At 39.0% G+C, this 16,086-nt stretch overlaps 1 protein-coding gene across 4 annotated transcripts in view; it reads right to left on the reverse strand.

The window, feature by feature from the left end:
• The window catches only part of LOC137649263 (nucleoprotein TPR-like), a 133,866-nt gene that overhangs the window by 41,058 nt on the left and 76,722 nt on the right, over positions 1-16,086 (reverse strand). For 2 of the 4 annotated variants that reach the window (XM_068382251.1, XM_068382254.1), the window contains exons 26-29: positions 10,746-10,815; positions 6,948-7,094; positions 6,766-6,819; positions 1,136-1,252 (exon numbers count right to left, since the gene is read on the reverse strand). In XM_068382251.1, the coding sequence (XP_068238352.1) occupies positions 1,136-1,252; positions 6,766-6,819; positions 6,948-7,094; positions 10,746-10,815 (388 nt within the window). The remainder of the gene's footprint in view (positions 1-1,135; positions 1,253-6,765; positions 6,820-6,947; positions 7,095-10,745; positions 10,816-16,086) is intronic. The other 2 variants (XM_068382259.1, XM_068382266.1) reach the window with 1 other exon arrangement.

Genomic DNA, 16,086 nt, shown 5'->3' on the forward strand with positions numbered 1-16,086 from the left:
CCCGAACAGGTATATTACGAAAATTTCAGAATGTCAGATATAGTTTGACTGCAAATTCCAAGACAATTCTGCATTTTCAAGAAAATGCACAGTATTTCATAAAAAATGTATAATTGATTTCTGCACTGAACACATATCAAATCTATTCTCTTAAGACATTTCCTGAAAATATACAGGCTTTACATTCAATAAAATTCTAAAGCTGTTCAACCTTCTGAATGCTTCAGAGAGATGCTATAGTCTTCATTTTGATAATTATTGTAGAAAAAAGCTTGCTTCACTTATTTCTTTTTATTTGTGGTTTTGGAAAAATTATTGCATTCATGGAATACCATATTGAACTGATTGACCTTTTATGTACCTTTCCCTGTATTTATAATTTTTCTTCCTCATCTATACTTTTAACTAGTTATTGCCTCCTCATTAATTTTCCTTTTTCTTTTCATAGATGTGGATATAAATACACCAACCTGCCACTGTTTAGGATTATGACATGTAGATTATCCAAATGTACAAGGAAATTTTCTTTTTTTATATTCATTTGGTTGATTTTTTACATTTTAGTATGTATATATATATATATATATATATATATATATATATATATATATATATATATATATATATATATAAATGGGCAATTAAGCATTAAGAGTAAATATCAATTAAAAATGCTATGTAACTGTTTTCTTATTTGGTAGTTAGATTTAAAAATGCACGAGTGTAAAAGTTATACATTGTCACACTTACTGTTTTACGAGAAAAAAAAAACAGTAAACCTTCAATTTTATACATGTGGACAAATAATATAAAAACATTTGACAAAGCATTTGCTATTTACAAGTTGCTGACTTTTCAAATGCTGAGAACACGTCAATAACTTCGAGATTCAGTTCCCATTACATTCAACAACTACAGGTATTTATAATTCAACTATAGCAAAAATCAATTGGAAAATATGCAAAAGTTTTGAGGTGTAAACTATTAGCCTGCATATCCTATTATATTCAGCTAAGATATAAGACACATGTAACAGTTTCGTCTTTCTGGAAACAAAAGACGCTTGTGGCATGCATGTTTTTTTTTTTTTTTTTTTTCAGAGCCTTAGCTTTTACTATCTTTTTAGTGCACAAACCTGCTGCTTATCGTGTGAGAACTGATCCTGTAGTTTCCTCAATTCTTGTTGGTGGTTAGCCTCTGATTGTTGGGCATTTGTTTCCAATATACGCACACGTTCTTGAGTTTGTGAAAGCTAGAGACAATACTTTCTATTAGAACATGAATAGGACTTAAGTGTTAGCCTTAATTTTAAAATTGGTGGACTTAAGTGTTAGCCTTAATTTTAAAATTGGTGCTAGGAATATACTGATGGAGGCAGGACTTTTGTCGAGTGAAGTCAAAAAGACAGGTACAGACAGAGAGTTTTGTTGAATGAAGTAAAAAACAGGTACAGACAGAGAGTTTTGTTAAGTGAAGTCAAAAAGACAGGTACAGACAGAGAGTTTTGTTGAGTGAAGTCCAAAAGACAGGTACAGACAGAGAGTTTTGTTGAGTGAAGTCAAAGAGACAGGTACAGACAGAGAGTTTTGTTGAGTGAAGTCAAAAAGACAGGTACGGACAGAGAGTTTTGTTGAGTGAAGTCAAAAAGACAGGTACAGACAGAGAGTTTTGTTGAGTGAAGTCAAAAAGACAGGTACGGACAGAGTTTTGTTGAGTGAAGTCAAAAAGACAGGTACAGACAGAGAGTTTTGTTGAGTGAAGTCAAAAAGACAGGTACAGACAGAGAGTTTTGTTGAGTGAAGTCAAAAAGACAGGTACAGACAGAGAGTTTTGTTGAGTGAAGTCAAAAAGACAGGTACGGACAGAGAGTTTTGTTGAGTGAAGTCAAAAAGACAGGTACAGACAGAGAGTTTTGTTGAGTGAAGTCAAAAAGACAGGCACAGACAGAGAGTTTTGTTGAGTGAAGTCAAAAAGACAGGTACAGACAGAGAGTTTTGTTGAGTGAAGTCAAAAAGACAGGTACAGACAGAGAGTTTTGTTGAGTGAAGTCAAAAAGACAGGTACGGACAGAGAGTTTTGTTGAGTGAAGTCAAAAAGACAGGTACAGACAGAGAGTTTTGTTGAGTGAAGTCAAAAAGACAGGCACAGACAGAGAGTTTTGTCGAGTGAAGTCAAAAAGACAGGCACAGACAGAGAGTTTTGTCGAGTGAAGTCAAAAAGACAGGTACAGACAGAGAGTTTTGTTGAGTGAAGTCAACAAGACAGGCACAGACATAGAGTTTTGTCGAGTGAAGTCAAAAAGACAGGTACAGACAGAGAGTTTTGTTGAGTGAAGTCAAAAAGACAGGTACGGACAGAGTTTTGTTGAGTGAAGTCAAAAAGACAGGTACAGACAGAGAGTTTTGTTGAGTGAAGTCAAAAAGACAGGTACGGACAGAGAGTTTTGTTGAGTGAAGTCAAAAAGACAGGTACAGACAGAGAGTTTTGTTGAGTGAAGTCAAAAAGACAGGTACGGACAGAGTTTTGTTGAGTGAAGTCAAAAAGACAGGTACAGACAGAGAGTTTTGTTGAGTGAAGTCAAAAAGACAGGTACAGACAGAGAGTTTTGTTGAGTGAAGTCAAAAAGACAGGTACAGACAGAGAGTTTTGTTGAGTGAAGTCAAAAAGACAGGTACAGACAGAGAGTTTTGTTGAGTGAAGTCAAAAAGACAGGTACGGACAGAGAGTTTTGTTGAGTAAAGTCAAAAAGACAGGTACAGACAGAGAGTTTTGTTGAGTGAAGTCAAAAAGACAGGTACAGACAGAGAGTTTTGTTGAGTGAAGTAAAAAAGACAGGTACAGACAGAGAGTTTTGTTGAGTGAAGTCAAAAAGACAGGTACAGACAGAGAGTTTTGTTGAGTGAAGTCAAAAAGACAGGTACAGACAGAGAGTTTTGTTGAGTGAAGTCAAAAAGACAGGTACGGACAGAGAGTTTTGTTGAGTGAAGTCAAAAAGACAGGTACAGACAGAGAGTTTTGTTGAGTGAAGTCAAAAATACAGGCACAGACAGAGAGTTTTGTCGAGTGAAGTCAAAAAGACAGGCACAGACAGAGAGTTTTGTCGAGTGAAGTCAAAAAGACAGGTACAGACAGAGAGTTTTGTTGAGTGAAGTCAACAAGACAGGCACAGACATAGAGTTTTGTCGAGTGAAGTCAAAAAGACAGGTACAGACAGAGAGTTTTGTCGAGTGAAGTCAAAAAGACAGGTACAGACAGAGTTTTGTTGAGTGAAGTCAAAAAGACAGGTACAGACAGAGAGTTTTGTTGAGTGAAGTCAAAAAGACAGGTACAGACAGAGAGTTTTGTTGAGTGAAGTCAAAAAGACAGGTACAGACAGAGAAGAGGCAACTTTACAACCTACAGAAAAAGCCATTTAATGCATAAGAAGAGTAACGCCTTGAAACAGTTCTCTTATTTCTTCTGCTTGTGAAATTAATCAACAGTTTTCTCTTGGAAATAAAAGAATAGGCTTCTCAAGAATACTTCATTATATATGCGGAAAAGATCAATCTTTAAGCTATTAAGAAGTCATAGAACTTTTTATTTCGTCACTAGTCACTCAAGTACAATTGAGTCTTTCAGTCGAGAAACATGCCAAGCACCATTTTTAAAAAGTGTCAGAAATCGCGATTGAAAATTGCCAATTTTCAAATTATTTATATTACAGTATTATTATTATTATCATTATTATCAATATAATAATAATTATTATTATTATTTTTATTATCATTATTATTTTTCAATCGCGATTTCTGACACTTTTAAAAATGGCACTTGGCATGTTTCTCGACTGAAAGACTCAATTGATATCCTCATAGCTATTAGCACAATACATTATATAAGGAATTGAATACTGTACCTTGAAGTCAAGTAAATTACCAGTTAATATAGAGACTGCATTGTTCATACTTTCCATTAAATCCTATTGTATGTGAAAATAATTTTTAACCCTTTTACCCCCAGGCTATTTGAAACTTTCCAACCCTTAACCTCCAAGGGTTATTTTTTTACAAGCACATTTTGCATTATATTATTTTTTTTAAATTGCTCTAACAGCCTTAATTTCGTCATAGAGAGGTCAGGTTGGTCTCATTCTCTTGGAAAATGCCTGAAGTTTCTCAAAAAATTATCAAAATTGCAAAAAAAAAAAAAAAAATTAAATAGCATTTATTTGCAAGGACGTACCAGTACGTCCATGGGGGTAAAGGGATGAGTTTTGTGAAACGTACCAGTACGTCCTTTGGGGGTAAAAGGGTTAAACCTTTATCTAAAAGTCAAATAGTGTTGCTCACAAGGTATTTTTAATGATTAGGTTTGCAGTTTTCCTTCAAAAGGTCCACACTATTCGTGACACTTTATTGATACATGTCAGACAGAACTGAACATGCTATTGATACATGTAGAAACAATTGAACATGCTAAAGAACCATGTTTCAGTTACCTTACTTGAATGATTGTGAACAGGGAAAACTATAAATTCCAGAAGTCAATAAAAAACTACCATAACTGTATAGCTACCGAGTATTTTGCAGCTACATAGAAATTAAATGAGTGAAAAGAACAAGCATGTATTTACAGTCTTATCTTGCGCTTAGATCTAAGACATAAATGAGACCCATGAAAAAAAATAGGAGTTTCCCCTATAAAGTTAAAATGTAAGTGTTTCCCCTATAAAGTTAAAATGTAAGTGTTTCCCCTATAAAGTTAAAATGTAATGGTTTCCCCTATAAAGTTAAAATGTAAGTGTTTCCCCTATAAAGTTAAAATGTAAGTGTTTCCCCTATAAAGTTAAAATGTAAGTGTTTCCCCTATAAAGTTAAAATGTAAGTGTTTCCCCTATAAAGTTAAAATGTAATGGTTTCCCCTATAAAGTTAAAATGTAAGAGTTTCCCCTATAAAGTTAAAATGTAAGAGTTTCCCCTATAAAGTTAAAATGTAAGAGTTTCCCCTATAAAGTTAAAATGTAATGTTCTATTTCTCATATGGAAGCTAATCCTTTTAACCCCAGGCTATTTGGAAATTTCCAACCCTTAACCCCCAGGGGGTTATTTTTTTCCCAGCACATTTTGCAGTATATTTTTTTTTAAATTGCTCTAACAGCCTTAATTTTTGTCATAGAGAGGTCAGGTTGGTCTCAATCTCTTGGAAAATGCCTGAATTTTTTCAAAAAATTATCAAAAATATGAAAAAAATAATTTTTATAGCATTTTTTTGCAAGGACGTACCGGTACGTCCATGGGGGTAAAGGGATGGGTTTTGTGAAACGTACCAGTACGTCCTGTGGGGGTAAAAGGGTTAATGGAAATCATACTAATTACCAGAAAAAAGTAAAACAGAAAATGAGTTTGTGCTATCCACAAAAAAACAAATTTTACAACCTACGTATTTTACTGTACTATTTCTTTATTCTTAATAAATGATTTAAGTTAGCTTTAAGATGACATCATTATGATACAAAAATTTCTAAATATTGCCTGTCAATATTCATCAGTTAATATCTGGAAAACAAAAGGCATACTGAAAGTTATTGGTGAAAATAAAACAATAAATAAAAGTAGCCAGGTAGGTGGAAAGAAACTAACAGATAGAAAGCAAAACTGTGGTTAAAGAAGGAAGTTCTGCAAATATCTGCGACATTTATTAGGAATTTGATGTTGTAAAGTTCCTATCACAAAGACATAGCTTTTCAGTTATGGTAGTTGACCTACCCTAACTCAATAACTATGGATTTCCGCCAGGAAATATCAAAATCGTTCAAAACGCTGCAAAATACATTTAAAAACCAGTCTTATTTTCTACAAACTGTTTATTGCACCATTCTATATTTTTCCCGACTTTATTAGGTGGGGATACCTTAGGCTAAGACAATACCCATCTATTTCCCTAGAAATCTTGCATAATGACAAATATAGTTAGCATAGAAAACGGGAATGAAACTCATCTTTTCAATGGGAAAAACATCAAACTTTTTAACCCTTTTACCCCCGGGGTTTTTGGAAATTTCCAACCCTTAAGCCCCAGGGGGTTATTTTTTTCACAGCACATTTTGCAGTATATTATTTTCAAATTGCTCTAACAGCGTTAATTTTTGTCATAGAGAGGTCAGGTTGGTCTCATTCTCTTGGAAAATGCCTGAATTTTCTCAAAAAATTATCAAAAAATATGAAAAACAGATTTTTATAGCATTTTTTTGCAAGGACGTACCGGTACGTCCATGGGGGTAAAGGGATGGCTTTTGTGAAACGTACCAGTACGTCCTTTGGGGGTAAAAGGGTTAATAATCTTGCTGCTGAAAAGATGAAAAATTAGCCCTTAATTTATTTCTATCCATTGGTTACGGTGTCAAGTCATTTGCAAAGTATCTTATCTGGGTGCTTCCTTAATTCTAGTAAGTTATTGAAACAATGTTTATGAACTCCAAGCATATAGGAGTGGGTATCTAGCACCCTGAAAGGCAAAAAAAAATGAGAGGTGGGAAAGAGAACAAACTAAGCAAATAAATATTAAAATCTATAAAACCATCTTTCTGTCTGAATGATTGTGAGTCAATATATATAGGTGCATTCTAAGGTACCAATATACTTTTCAATACATACTACTGGTCTTTTTATTGAAGTTAGTAGTCTATAAGTAAAAATATTGTAAACAATTAGCAACAATACGAAGACAAATCATCTATCTTTTACAAGGAACAAATCTTTTTAGTGTAGACAAAAGGTAACATACCTGTTGTTGAATTCTTGTTTTTTCCAGAGTGAGCTTCTTGGTTTCATCTGTCAACTGAAGAAAGATTTAAGAATTATTAAACAATTTTCTATTACTGGACGAAGGTTTTGTATCCATGTAGGAATAAACACCATTTTAAATTCACATACAACACATCATAAAATAATAGACTGCAAACTTACCTGCTGTTGGATGCGTGATTTCTCCATAGCTGTTTTCCTGGATTCCTCTCCAAGTTTTCGAGCCTCTTCGCGAGAAGATTGGAGCTGATTATTAAACTGATTCTTCTGTGCAATGGTCATCTGAAGACTTTTCTGAACTTGTTGAAGCTGAGGAAAAAAAAACACTCGTAAAATAAAAAGAAATGAGAATATCTTAAGAAGTTACATGACAAGTATAATAAAAAAAATTCTGATAAAATCACTTATCACCAACTAATGTCTGTTCAAACTGATTTATCTTGTAAAGGACTGGTGATAATTAAATCTCTACAAACTACAACAAATTAATACTGTACTGTAACCTAATACTCACTGATACTGTAGTGTATATTACTGTAATATATGTACAGTAACATTACTACAGTACAGCTTGACTGTACTTACTGTAAGTGTTTAGTGTTTTCGTTCAGACGACTCGTAGCCTACGCTAATAGGCGTTATTTGAAGCATGACTCAACTTATTGTGTGTTGTCTCTTGTGCAGTATGTTACTGTATATATATACTTTCTTAAACAGAAATACAGCTTATTTTATACTCTAAAACCTTAAATACTTCCGTAATAATTGTTTCTTCTACATAAACAACGCAAGAACTGATCTAGGACTTCCACCCACATAAGCGCGAGTCATCCACATAAATAACGGAAAGTTTGTTAGTATGGGAACAAATGACAAATTCGGAGATCATTTGTATTTTTCCCAACCTAAGACAAACCTGGAGTTACCTATGAAAATTGGCCCGCCATCACCTGTTCTCCAGAAGTCCTGCCTACAATAAAAAGTGACTCACAGCTGGGAGAGTATGCATACAGGTAGCTGGGTACCCCCAGCCACACCCTGCCTAACCGGTAAGTGGTTAGGAAGGTTTGCTACCTCGCAAATAAAGTCTAATAGCTACCTACAGCTGCTGCTGGAAGAATATACACACAAATAACAGAAGGTTTGTTAGTATGGGAACAAATTTCTTGCCACATCAAGAGGGATAAAAAGGATGCAAATCAACTTCAACTAGGCTCATGAAGTTACCACAGGAACATTCATTATGATTGGGGCATGAACGCGTAATATTTGGCTTACTAGTCATAACGTGCTAATTTGTAACGCACAAATAATGATAGAAATGCAATTGACAGTGAATATTAAAGACACAAAAGGCACAAGTACTAAGCACTGTAAGGGTATCGAGGGCAAATGCGGACGTCTGATCGCAATGAGGACGTGAGGTACGTCATCATCTTCCCGAACAGGTGTGTAGTGGTTAGCTTAATGTGCAGGTGTCCTACGCTGTATGTGCATCGATTGTGTAGCAACTATAAGAAGGATGCAATTAAACCCTTTTCCTTTGACTGTCTGGTCATAGAGAAAACAAGACTAAGAGTAACCCATATTAACGACCCAGAAGGTTTTATCCGCATAGGAATAAATGAGCATTTTAGGTTATAAGCCCAATCCCAGAATATAAATCAAACTCTTAATCCAATGGAGAACTGTGTAAGGCATTTGATAGAATCCATCCATATACCAAGGCACTTCCCCCAATTTTGGGGGGTAGCCGACACCAACAATGAAACAAAACAAAAAGGGGACCTCTACTCTCTATGTTCCTTCAGCCTAATCAGGGACTCAACTGAGTTCAGCTGGTACTGCTAGGGTGCCACAGCCCAACCTCCCACATTTCCACCACAGATGAAGCTTCATAATGCTGACTCCCCTGGAGTAACGACAAGTATTTAAGTCAGTATTACAAAAACTAAGGGGACTGCCATACCATCTGATCTAGAGTGAAGATAGTGACAGTGTTATTGAGAGATTGAGGTTAATGCCAATGGAAGAAAGTGCAAAAAACGAGGGACCATGAGAGATGATACTTATGGAGTTAGTATCAAGAAATCTAAAAGTCAGGAGGGGAAAAAGTTTAACCCTTTTACCCCCAAAAGGACGTACTGGTACGTTTCAGAAAACTCATCCATTTACCCTCATGGACGTACTGGTACGTCCTTGCAAAAAAATGCTATAAAAATTTTTTTTCAGATTTTTAATTATTTTTTGAGAAAATTCAGGCATTTTCCAAGAGAATGAGACCAACCTGACCTCTCTATGACAAAAATTAAGGCTGTTAGAGCAATTTAAAAAATATATACTGCAAAATGTGCTGGGGAAAAAATAACCCCTTGGGGGTTAAGGGTTGGAAATTTCCAAAGAGCCCGGGGGTAAACGGGTTAAATGGTGGAAGATTAGAATAAAGATAAGACTGAAAAAACTCAACAGTAATTATAAAGAAAGCAAAGGTACAGCTATACTCAAGAATACAACATAGACATGAGATAGTTGTGAGAATGTATGGGTGAACTTGTACTGTAGACCAAAAGTAACAGACATGAAGTGCTCTGGATTGAAAAATCTACATGCAGTAAAATACTTTAGATGACCCAATGTATAACAAGAGCAGATAGGGAAGACAGGGCAACTGAAAACCCTGTATAAATATATAGGAAAATCTTAAGGGGAACAGAATTACGGTCACCTTAGGGATACATCAAACCATGGACCAGATTTGAAAGAACAGGAATATACAGTGGCTAGAGCAAGGATGAAACTTATTTAGCTTCATGACTGGTAAATAAAAATACCCCATTATTAAAATCTGCAAATAATCATGCTGGGTACATTAGGCCTTTACTACTCTGCAACAAAAATATGGGCACTGGCTGGAAGAGAATTCGAAAAGGTATGACCTTAGAATGTTAAACTTACGGATGGAATACAATGGGAAGATATTATTATGAGTGTGGAACTGTATGAGATGCAGGGTCTAGAAGATGGAATAAAAATAATTCTGCAAACTCATATAATGTAGTAAGTATTGTAACAGGGACCAAAGAGACATTTTGTACAATCTATAATCACAAGCAAGGGAAACTTTTAACGGCTGTCTTTTAACCCTTTTACCCCCAAAGGACGTACTGGTACGTTTCACAAAACTCATCCCTTTACCCCCATGGACGTACCGGTACGTCCTTGCAAAAAAAATGCTATAAAAATTTTTTTTTTCATATTTTTGATAATTTTTTGAGAAAATTCAGGCATTTTCCAAGAGATTGAGACCAACCTCACCTCTCTCTGACAAAAATTAAGGCTGTTAGAGCAATTTAAAAAAAATATATATACTGCAAAATGTGCTGGGAAATAAATAACCCCCTGGGGGTCAAGGGTTGAAAATTTCCAAATAGCCTGGGGGTAAAAGGGTTAAAAAGCTAAATTACTACATCAGATGATAATCACAATCATGGATATGAAACCATAGTGTGAAGGCTCAAGAACAAGTGAAAGGTTAATACTGATACTGAACAATATTCTCAATGAACACCTTCACAATGTGTGCACCATGATTTTGGTACTAAATGCCAGGCTTCAGACTATTGTTCTCTAGTCTTCGGTAGTGTCATAGCCTCTGTACCATGACCTTCCACTGCCTTGGATTAGAGGTCTCTTGCTTGAAGGTACACTCAGGCACACTATCTAATTTCTCTCCCTCCTGTTTTGTTAAAGTTTTTATTGTTTATTTAGGAAATATTTATTTTAATGTTACTGTTCTTTAAATATTTTATTTTTCCTTGTTTCCTTTCCTCACTGGGCTATTTTCCCTGTTGGAGCCCCTGGGCTTATAGCATCCTGCTTTTCCAACTAGGGGTGTAGCTTAGCAAATAATAATAATAATAATAATAATGAAACGGAGGCTTCACAATGCTCATAACTTACCTGCAATTTCAATTTTGATAGCTCATTTTCTTTTCCCTGGAGTGACTTCTGTTGTTCTGCAAAGTTCTGCCTGCAAATCAAAATAACACATTGTTAATAAAAAAAAAATATATATATTTCTATACTCATTAGAAATTCACATGGCCCATCAATGGATGGAAGCTAGGTTTTATCAATGTTTACAACTAAAATAGATAGGAGGCTGATGGCTAACGACAGAACCCAATACTCGGACACGAGTGGGCGCCGACGACAACTAAAATAACTAAAATTTCCATTGTCTTTTCTTCAAATAGACTTAGATCCCTAATGAAGTAATGAAACAACCTTTAGTCCATTTCTTTTAGCGATGCACATTTGCACCGACTTGCAGCGGTGCCCTTTTAGCTCGGAAAAGTTTCCGGATCGCTGATTGGTTGGACAAGATAATTCTAACCAATCAGCGATCAGGAAACTTTTCCGAGCTAAAAGGGCACCGCCGCGAGTCGGTGCAAACATGCATCGCTAAAAGAAATGGACTATAGTGATTAAGGGGTGTGACTCAGCCCCATTAAAAAAAATGTTTTTTGGGGGGGTTACTTCAAACTCATACAACTTTTTTTATTTCTCAGTCAATTTTTTATATCTAAAAACCATTTGAAAGATGATTTTATGTTCTAAAGTTCTTACCAGTTGTATTTCATCTTAAATATGTTATTTTCCTTAGTAAAATAAATTTTTGAATATACTTACCCGATGATCATATAGCTGCAACTCTGTTGCTCGACAGAAAAAACCTACGGGCGGAATACGCCAGCGATCGCTATACAGGTGGGGGTGTACATCAACAGCGCCATCTGTCAAGTAGGTACTCAAGTACTCGATGTCAACAAAGAACCAATTTTCTCCTCTGTCCACTGGGTCTCTATTGGGGAGGAAGGGTGGGTCCTTTAATTTATGATCATCGGGTAAGTATATTCAAAAATTTATTTTACTAAGGAAAATAACATTTTTCAATATTAAACTTACCCGATGATCATATAGCTGATTCACACCCAGGGGGGTGGGTAGAGACCAGCATTACATGTTGACATTATTATGAGCTAAGTATTCCGTATTTCATTTTAGCAGTTATTCAAAATAACAAGCATAAAATAAATAAGTACCTGGTAAGGAAGACGACTTGAACAATTACTCTGCCTTTTTAAGTACGTCTTCCTTACTGAGCCTCGCGATCCTCATAGGATGCTGAGCGACTCCTAGGAGCTGAAGTATGAAGGGTTGCAACCCATACTAAAGGTCCTCATCACAACCTCTAATCTAGGCGCTTCTCAAGAAATGATTTTGACCACCCGCCAAATCAAGTAGGATGCGAAAGGCTTCTTAGCCTTCCGGACAACCCAAAAATATTTCAAGAGAAAGATTAAAAAGGTTCTGGAATTAGGGAATTGTAGTGGTGGAGCCCCCACCACTACTGCACTCGTTGCTACGAATGGTCCCAGAGTGTAGCAGTTCTCGTAAAGAGACTGGACATTCTTAAGATAAAAGACGCGAACACTGATTTGCTTTTCCAATAGGTTGCGTCGAATATACTTTGCAGAGATCTATTTTGTTCAAAGGCCACGGAAGTTGTGACAGCTCTAACTTCGTGTGTCCTTACCTTCAGCCAAGCTTGGTCTTCCTCATTCAGAAGGGAATGAGCTTCTCGTATTAACAGTCTGATAAAATAGGATAAAGAATTCTCTGACATAGGCAAAGATGGATTCTTAACTGAACACCATAAAGCTTCAGACGGGCCTCGTAAAGGTTTTTAAAAATAGAACTTAAGAGCTCTTACAGGACATAATACTCTTTCTAGTTCATTTCCAACCATACGATAAGTTTGGAATATTGAACGATATTGGTCAAGGCCGAGAAGGCAGCTCGTGTTTGGCTAGAAAACCAAGTTGTAGAACATGTAGCCGTTTCGGATGAGAATCCGATGTTCCTGCTGAAGGCATGAATCTCACTGACTCTTTTAGCTGTGGTTAAGCATATCAGGAAAAGAGTCTTAAAGGTGAGATCTTTCAGGGAGCCTGATTGAAGTGGTTCGAACCTGTCTGACATAAGGAATCTTAGAACCACGTCTAAATTCCAACCAGGTGTAACCAAACGACGCTCCTTCGTGGTCTCAAAAGACTTAAGGAGGTCCTGTAGATCTTTATTGTTGGAAAGATCTAAGCCTCTGTGACGGAAGACTGATGCCAACATGCTTCTGTAACCCTTGATAGTGGGAGCTGAAAGAGATCGTTCTTTCCTCAGATATAAGAGGAAGTCAGCTATTTGAGTTACAGAGGTACTGGTCGAGGATACGGATACTGACTTGCACCAGTTTCGGAAGATTTCCCACTTCGATTGGTAGACTCTAAGGGTGGATGTTCTCCTTGCTCTAGCAATCGCTCTGGTTGCCTCCTTCGAAAAATCTCTAGTTCTCGAGAGTCTTTCGATATTCTGAAGGCAGTCAGACGAAGAGCGTGGAGGCCTTGGAGTACCTTCTTTACGCGTGGCAGACGTAGCAGGTCCACCCTTAGGGGAAGTGTTCTGGGAACGTCTACTAGCCATCGAAGTACCTCGGTGAGTTATTCTCTCGCGGGCCAGAGGGAAGCAACTAGCGTCAACTTTGACCCTTCGTGAGAGGCGAACTTCTGCAGAACCTTGTTGACAATCTAGAACTGAGGGAATGCATATAGATTTAGATGTGACCAATCTAGTAGAAAGGCATCTATATGAACTACTGCTGGGTCCGGGATAGGTGAGCAAAGTATTGGGAGCCTCTAGGTCATCGAGGTTGCGAAGAGATCTATGGTTGGCTGGCCCCAGGTGGCCCAAAGTCTCTTGCATACATCCTTGTGGAGGGTCCAATATGTTGGAATTATTTGTCCCTTCCTACTGAGACAATCTGCTATGACATTCAAGTTGCCTTGGATGAACCTCGTTACTAGTGAAAAGTCTAGACCTGTTGAACAGGAGAGGAGGTCTCTTGCAAACTCGTACCATGTCAGAGAGTAGGTCCCTCCTTGCTTGGAGATGTACGTCAAAGCAGGGTGTTGACCGTGTTCACCTCCACCACTTTGCCTTGAAGGAGAGACCTGAAGCTTTTCCAGGTCAGACGTACTGCCAGAAGCTTCTTGCAGTTGAAATGCATTGTCCTTTGACTCGAGTTCCATAATCCCGAGCATTCCCTACCGCCTAATGTCGCACCCCAGCCTACGTCCGATGCGTCCGAGAAGAGAACGTGGTTGGGAGTCTGAACAGTCAGGGGAAGACCCTTTCAAAGGTTGATAAAGTCCTTTCACCAAGTCAGACCAGACTTTATCTTTCCGGAAACCGGGATTGAGACCGCTTCTAGCGTCTAGTCCTTTTCCAGTGAAAAGCTAGATGATACAGAAGAGGACGGAGGTGAGTCTTCCAAGTGACACAAATTGAACCACGGATGACAGTGTCCTAACCAGACTCATCCACAGCCTGACAGGGCAGTGTTCCTTCTTCAGCATCTTCTGGATGGATAGCAGGGCTGGGGGTTGATCGTCTTGTTCAGCAATGTCCTCATCAGAGGGTTCCTCATCCGAAACTGATGAGGAAACGGCAACGGAGTGGGCAACGTCTGACTCGCTGAATCCGGTCGCACTGGTGGATGCGTGACGGAGCCGGACACAAGATCATGGTACTGCTGCACAGTCTGTGAACTGTCAACCATGGGGACGCGAGGAAGTACAGCGTCAACCCGAAACTGTGTAGACTGTCTGGGTTGTGCAGTCAACCCCCTACAGGGTTGCTGAGGGTACCGCACTGCGTCACAACAAGTAATCTCTGCTGGTTGTTGAACGTCTTCCTAGTGACACACTGAACGTCCACAACCACCTCCGAGAGTCGCTTAACGTCAACGTGTGACTGGCAACCCACACTGGGTCGCACCGGTGGAGGAACCATCTCAACTGGCGGACGTGAGTAGGATACCTCAGCGTCAACAGGGCGTACAACCAACTGGTAGGAAGGTTGTTGGCTAGAAGGTTCTTCTCCGTAAAAAATCCTCTAACAAGGACACAAGCTTGGACTGCATGTCTTGCAACAAAGCCCATTAGGGTCTATGGGAGCAGGTGTGGCAACAGACGGGGTTAGCGACTGAAGCGGAACCATTACCATCCCTGGAAGCCTTGTTATGCTTTAATTAAAGTCCATAGGAGGCTAAGCAGCTTAAGGCTCCTCTCCAAATGACAGAGTCCTCAAAGGAATATCAGAAGGCGGGAGAACAGCACTTTCTCATCTACAGGAACCATGTCCAAGAAAAGCTAGGTTATCTCAGTGAGGGTCTCACTGGTGCAAAAGCAGCAGACCAGAAGGCAACGTTATGTAACTTCTTTACAGTCTGTGAACTGTCAAAAACTGAACTGTCAACCACAACAGGTGCGTGAGGACATACAGCACTGGAGCATTAGCAGCAGACCAGAAGGCAACGTTATGTAACTGCCTGACAGTCTGTGAACTGTCAAAAAACTGAACTGTCAACCACAACAGGTGCGTGAGGACATACAGCACTGGTGCATTAGTAGCAGACCAGAAGGCAACGTCATGTAACTGCTTGACAGTCTGTGAGCTGGCAACAACCAAAGCTGTGTGGGGAAGCCTCAACTCCTGACTGACTAGTCTGCTGCGGGTGAGTGGCGGTAACCACAGTGGGTTGCGGAGGCTGACACACCGTGTCAAAACACGGCAGCTTGTGGTAGCTCACGCACGGCAACGGAGTGCTCCGTGTGTCTGTGGGAGTCAGCATGCGTCTGGCAGGGTCGACTGCGCATGGGTGGAGGAGCTCTCACAACAAGAGTGTGGGAGCAGGCAGCCATGCTGGGCGCACAACCGTGGCAGGTTGTAGGCAAACGGGTGCATCGTCAACCTTCTCCGCAGTCGGAGTGTGGGAGCAGACAACAACCAAAGAGGAGTGGTGGTGCGTGGTGGGGACTGCCGTGGGTTGCGGAAACTAACGCATCGCGTCAAAACACGGCAGCTTGACTCCACCTTCCCACTGCTGATGCGGTAGCTCACGCATGTTAACGGAGGGAGCCGCACGTCGGCTAACGTTAACATGCGTCTGGCAGGGTCGATTGCGCATCGGAGGTGGAGCTCTCCGCAGCCGGAGTGTGGGAGCAGGCAGCCTCAGCGTGAGCTGGGTGCACAACAGTGGCAGGTTGTAGGCTAACGAGAGCAGTGTCAACCTTCTCCGCACGAAACTCCTGCATAACCGCAGCTAACTGAGTCTGCATAGACTGCAGTAAAGACCACTTAGGGTCTACAAAAAACGGCAACAGACGGAGCTACTGTCCGTCGT

The sequence above is a fragment of the Palaemon carinicauda genome, chromosome 1, assembly GCF_036898095.1.
Source record: "Palaemon carinicauda isolate YSFRI2023 chromosome 1, ASM3689809v2, whole genome shotgun sequence".
In the NCBI taxonomy this organism is placed as follows: Eukaryota; Metazoa; Arthropoda; class Malacostraca; order Decapoda; family Palaemonidae; genus Palaemon; species Palaemon carinicauda.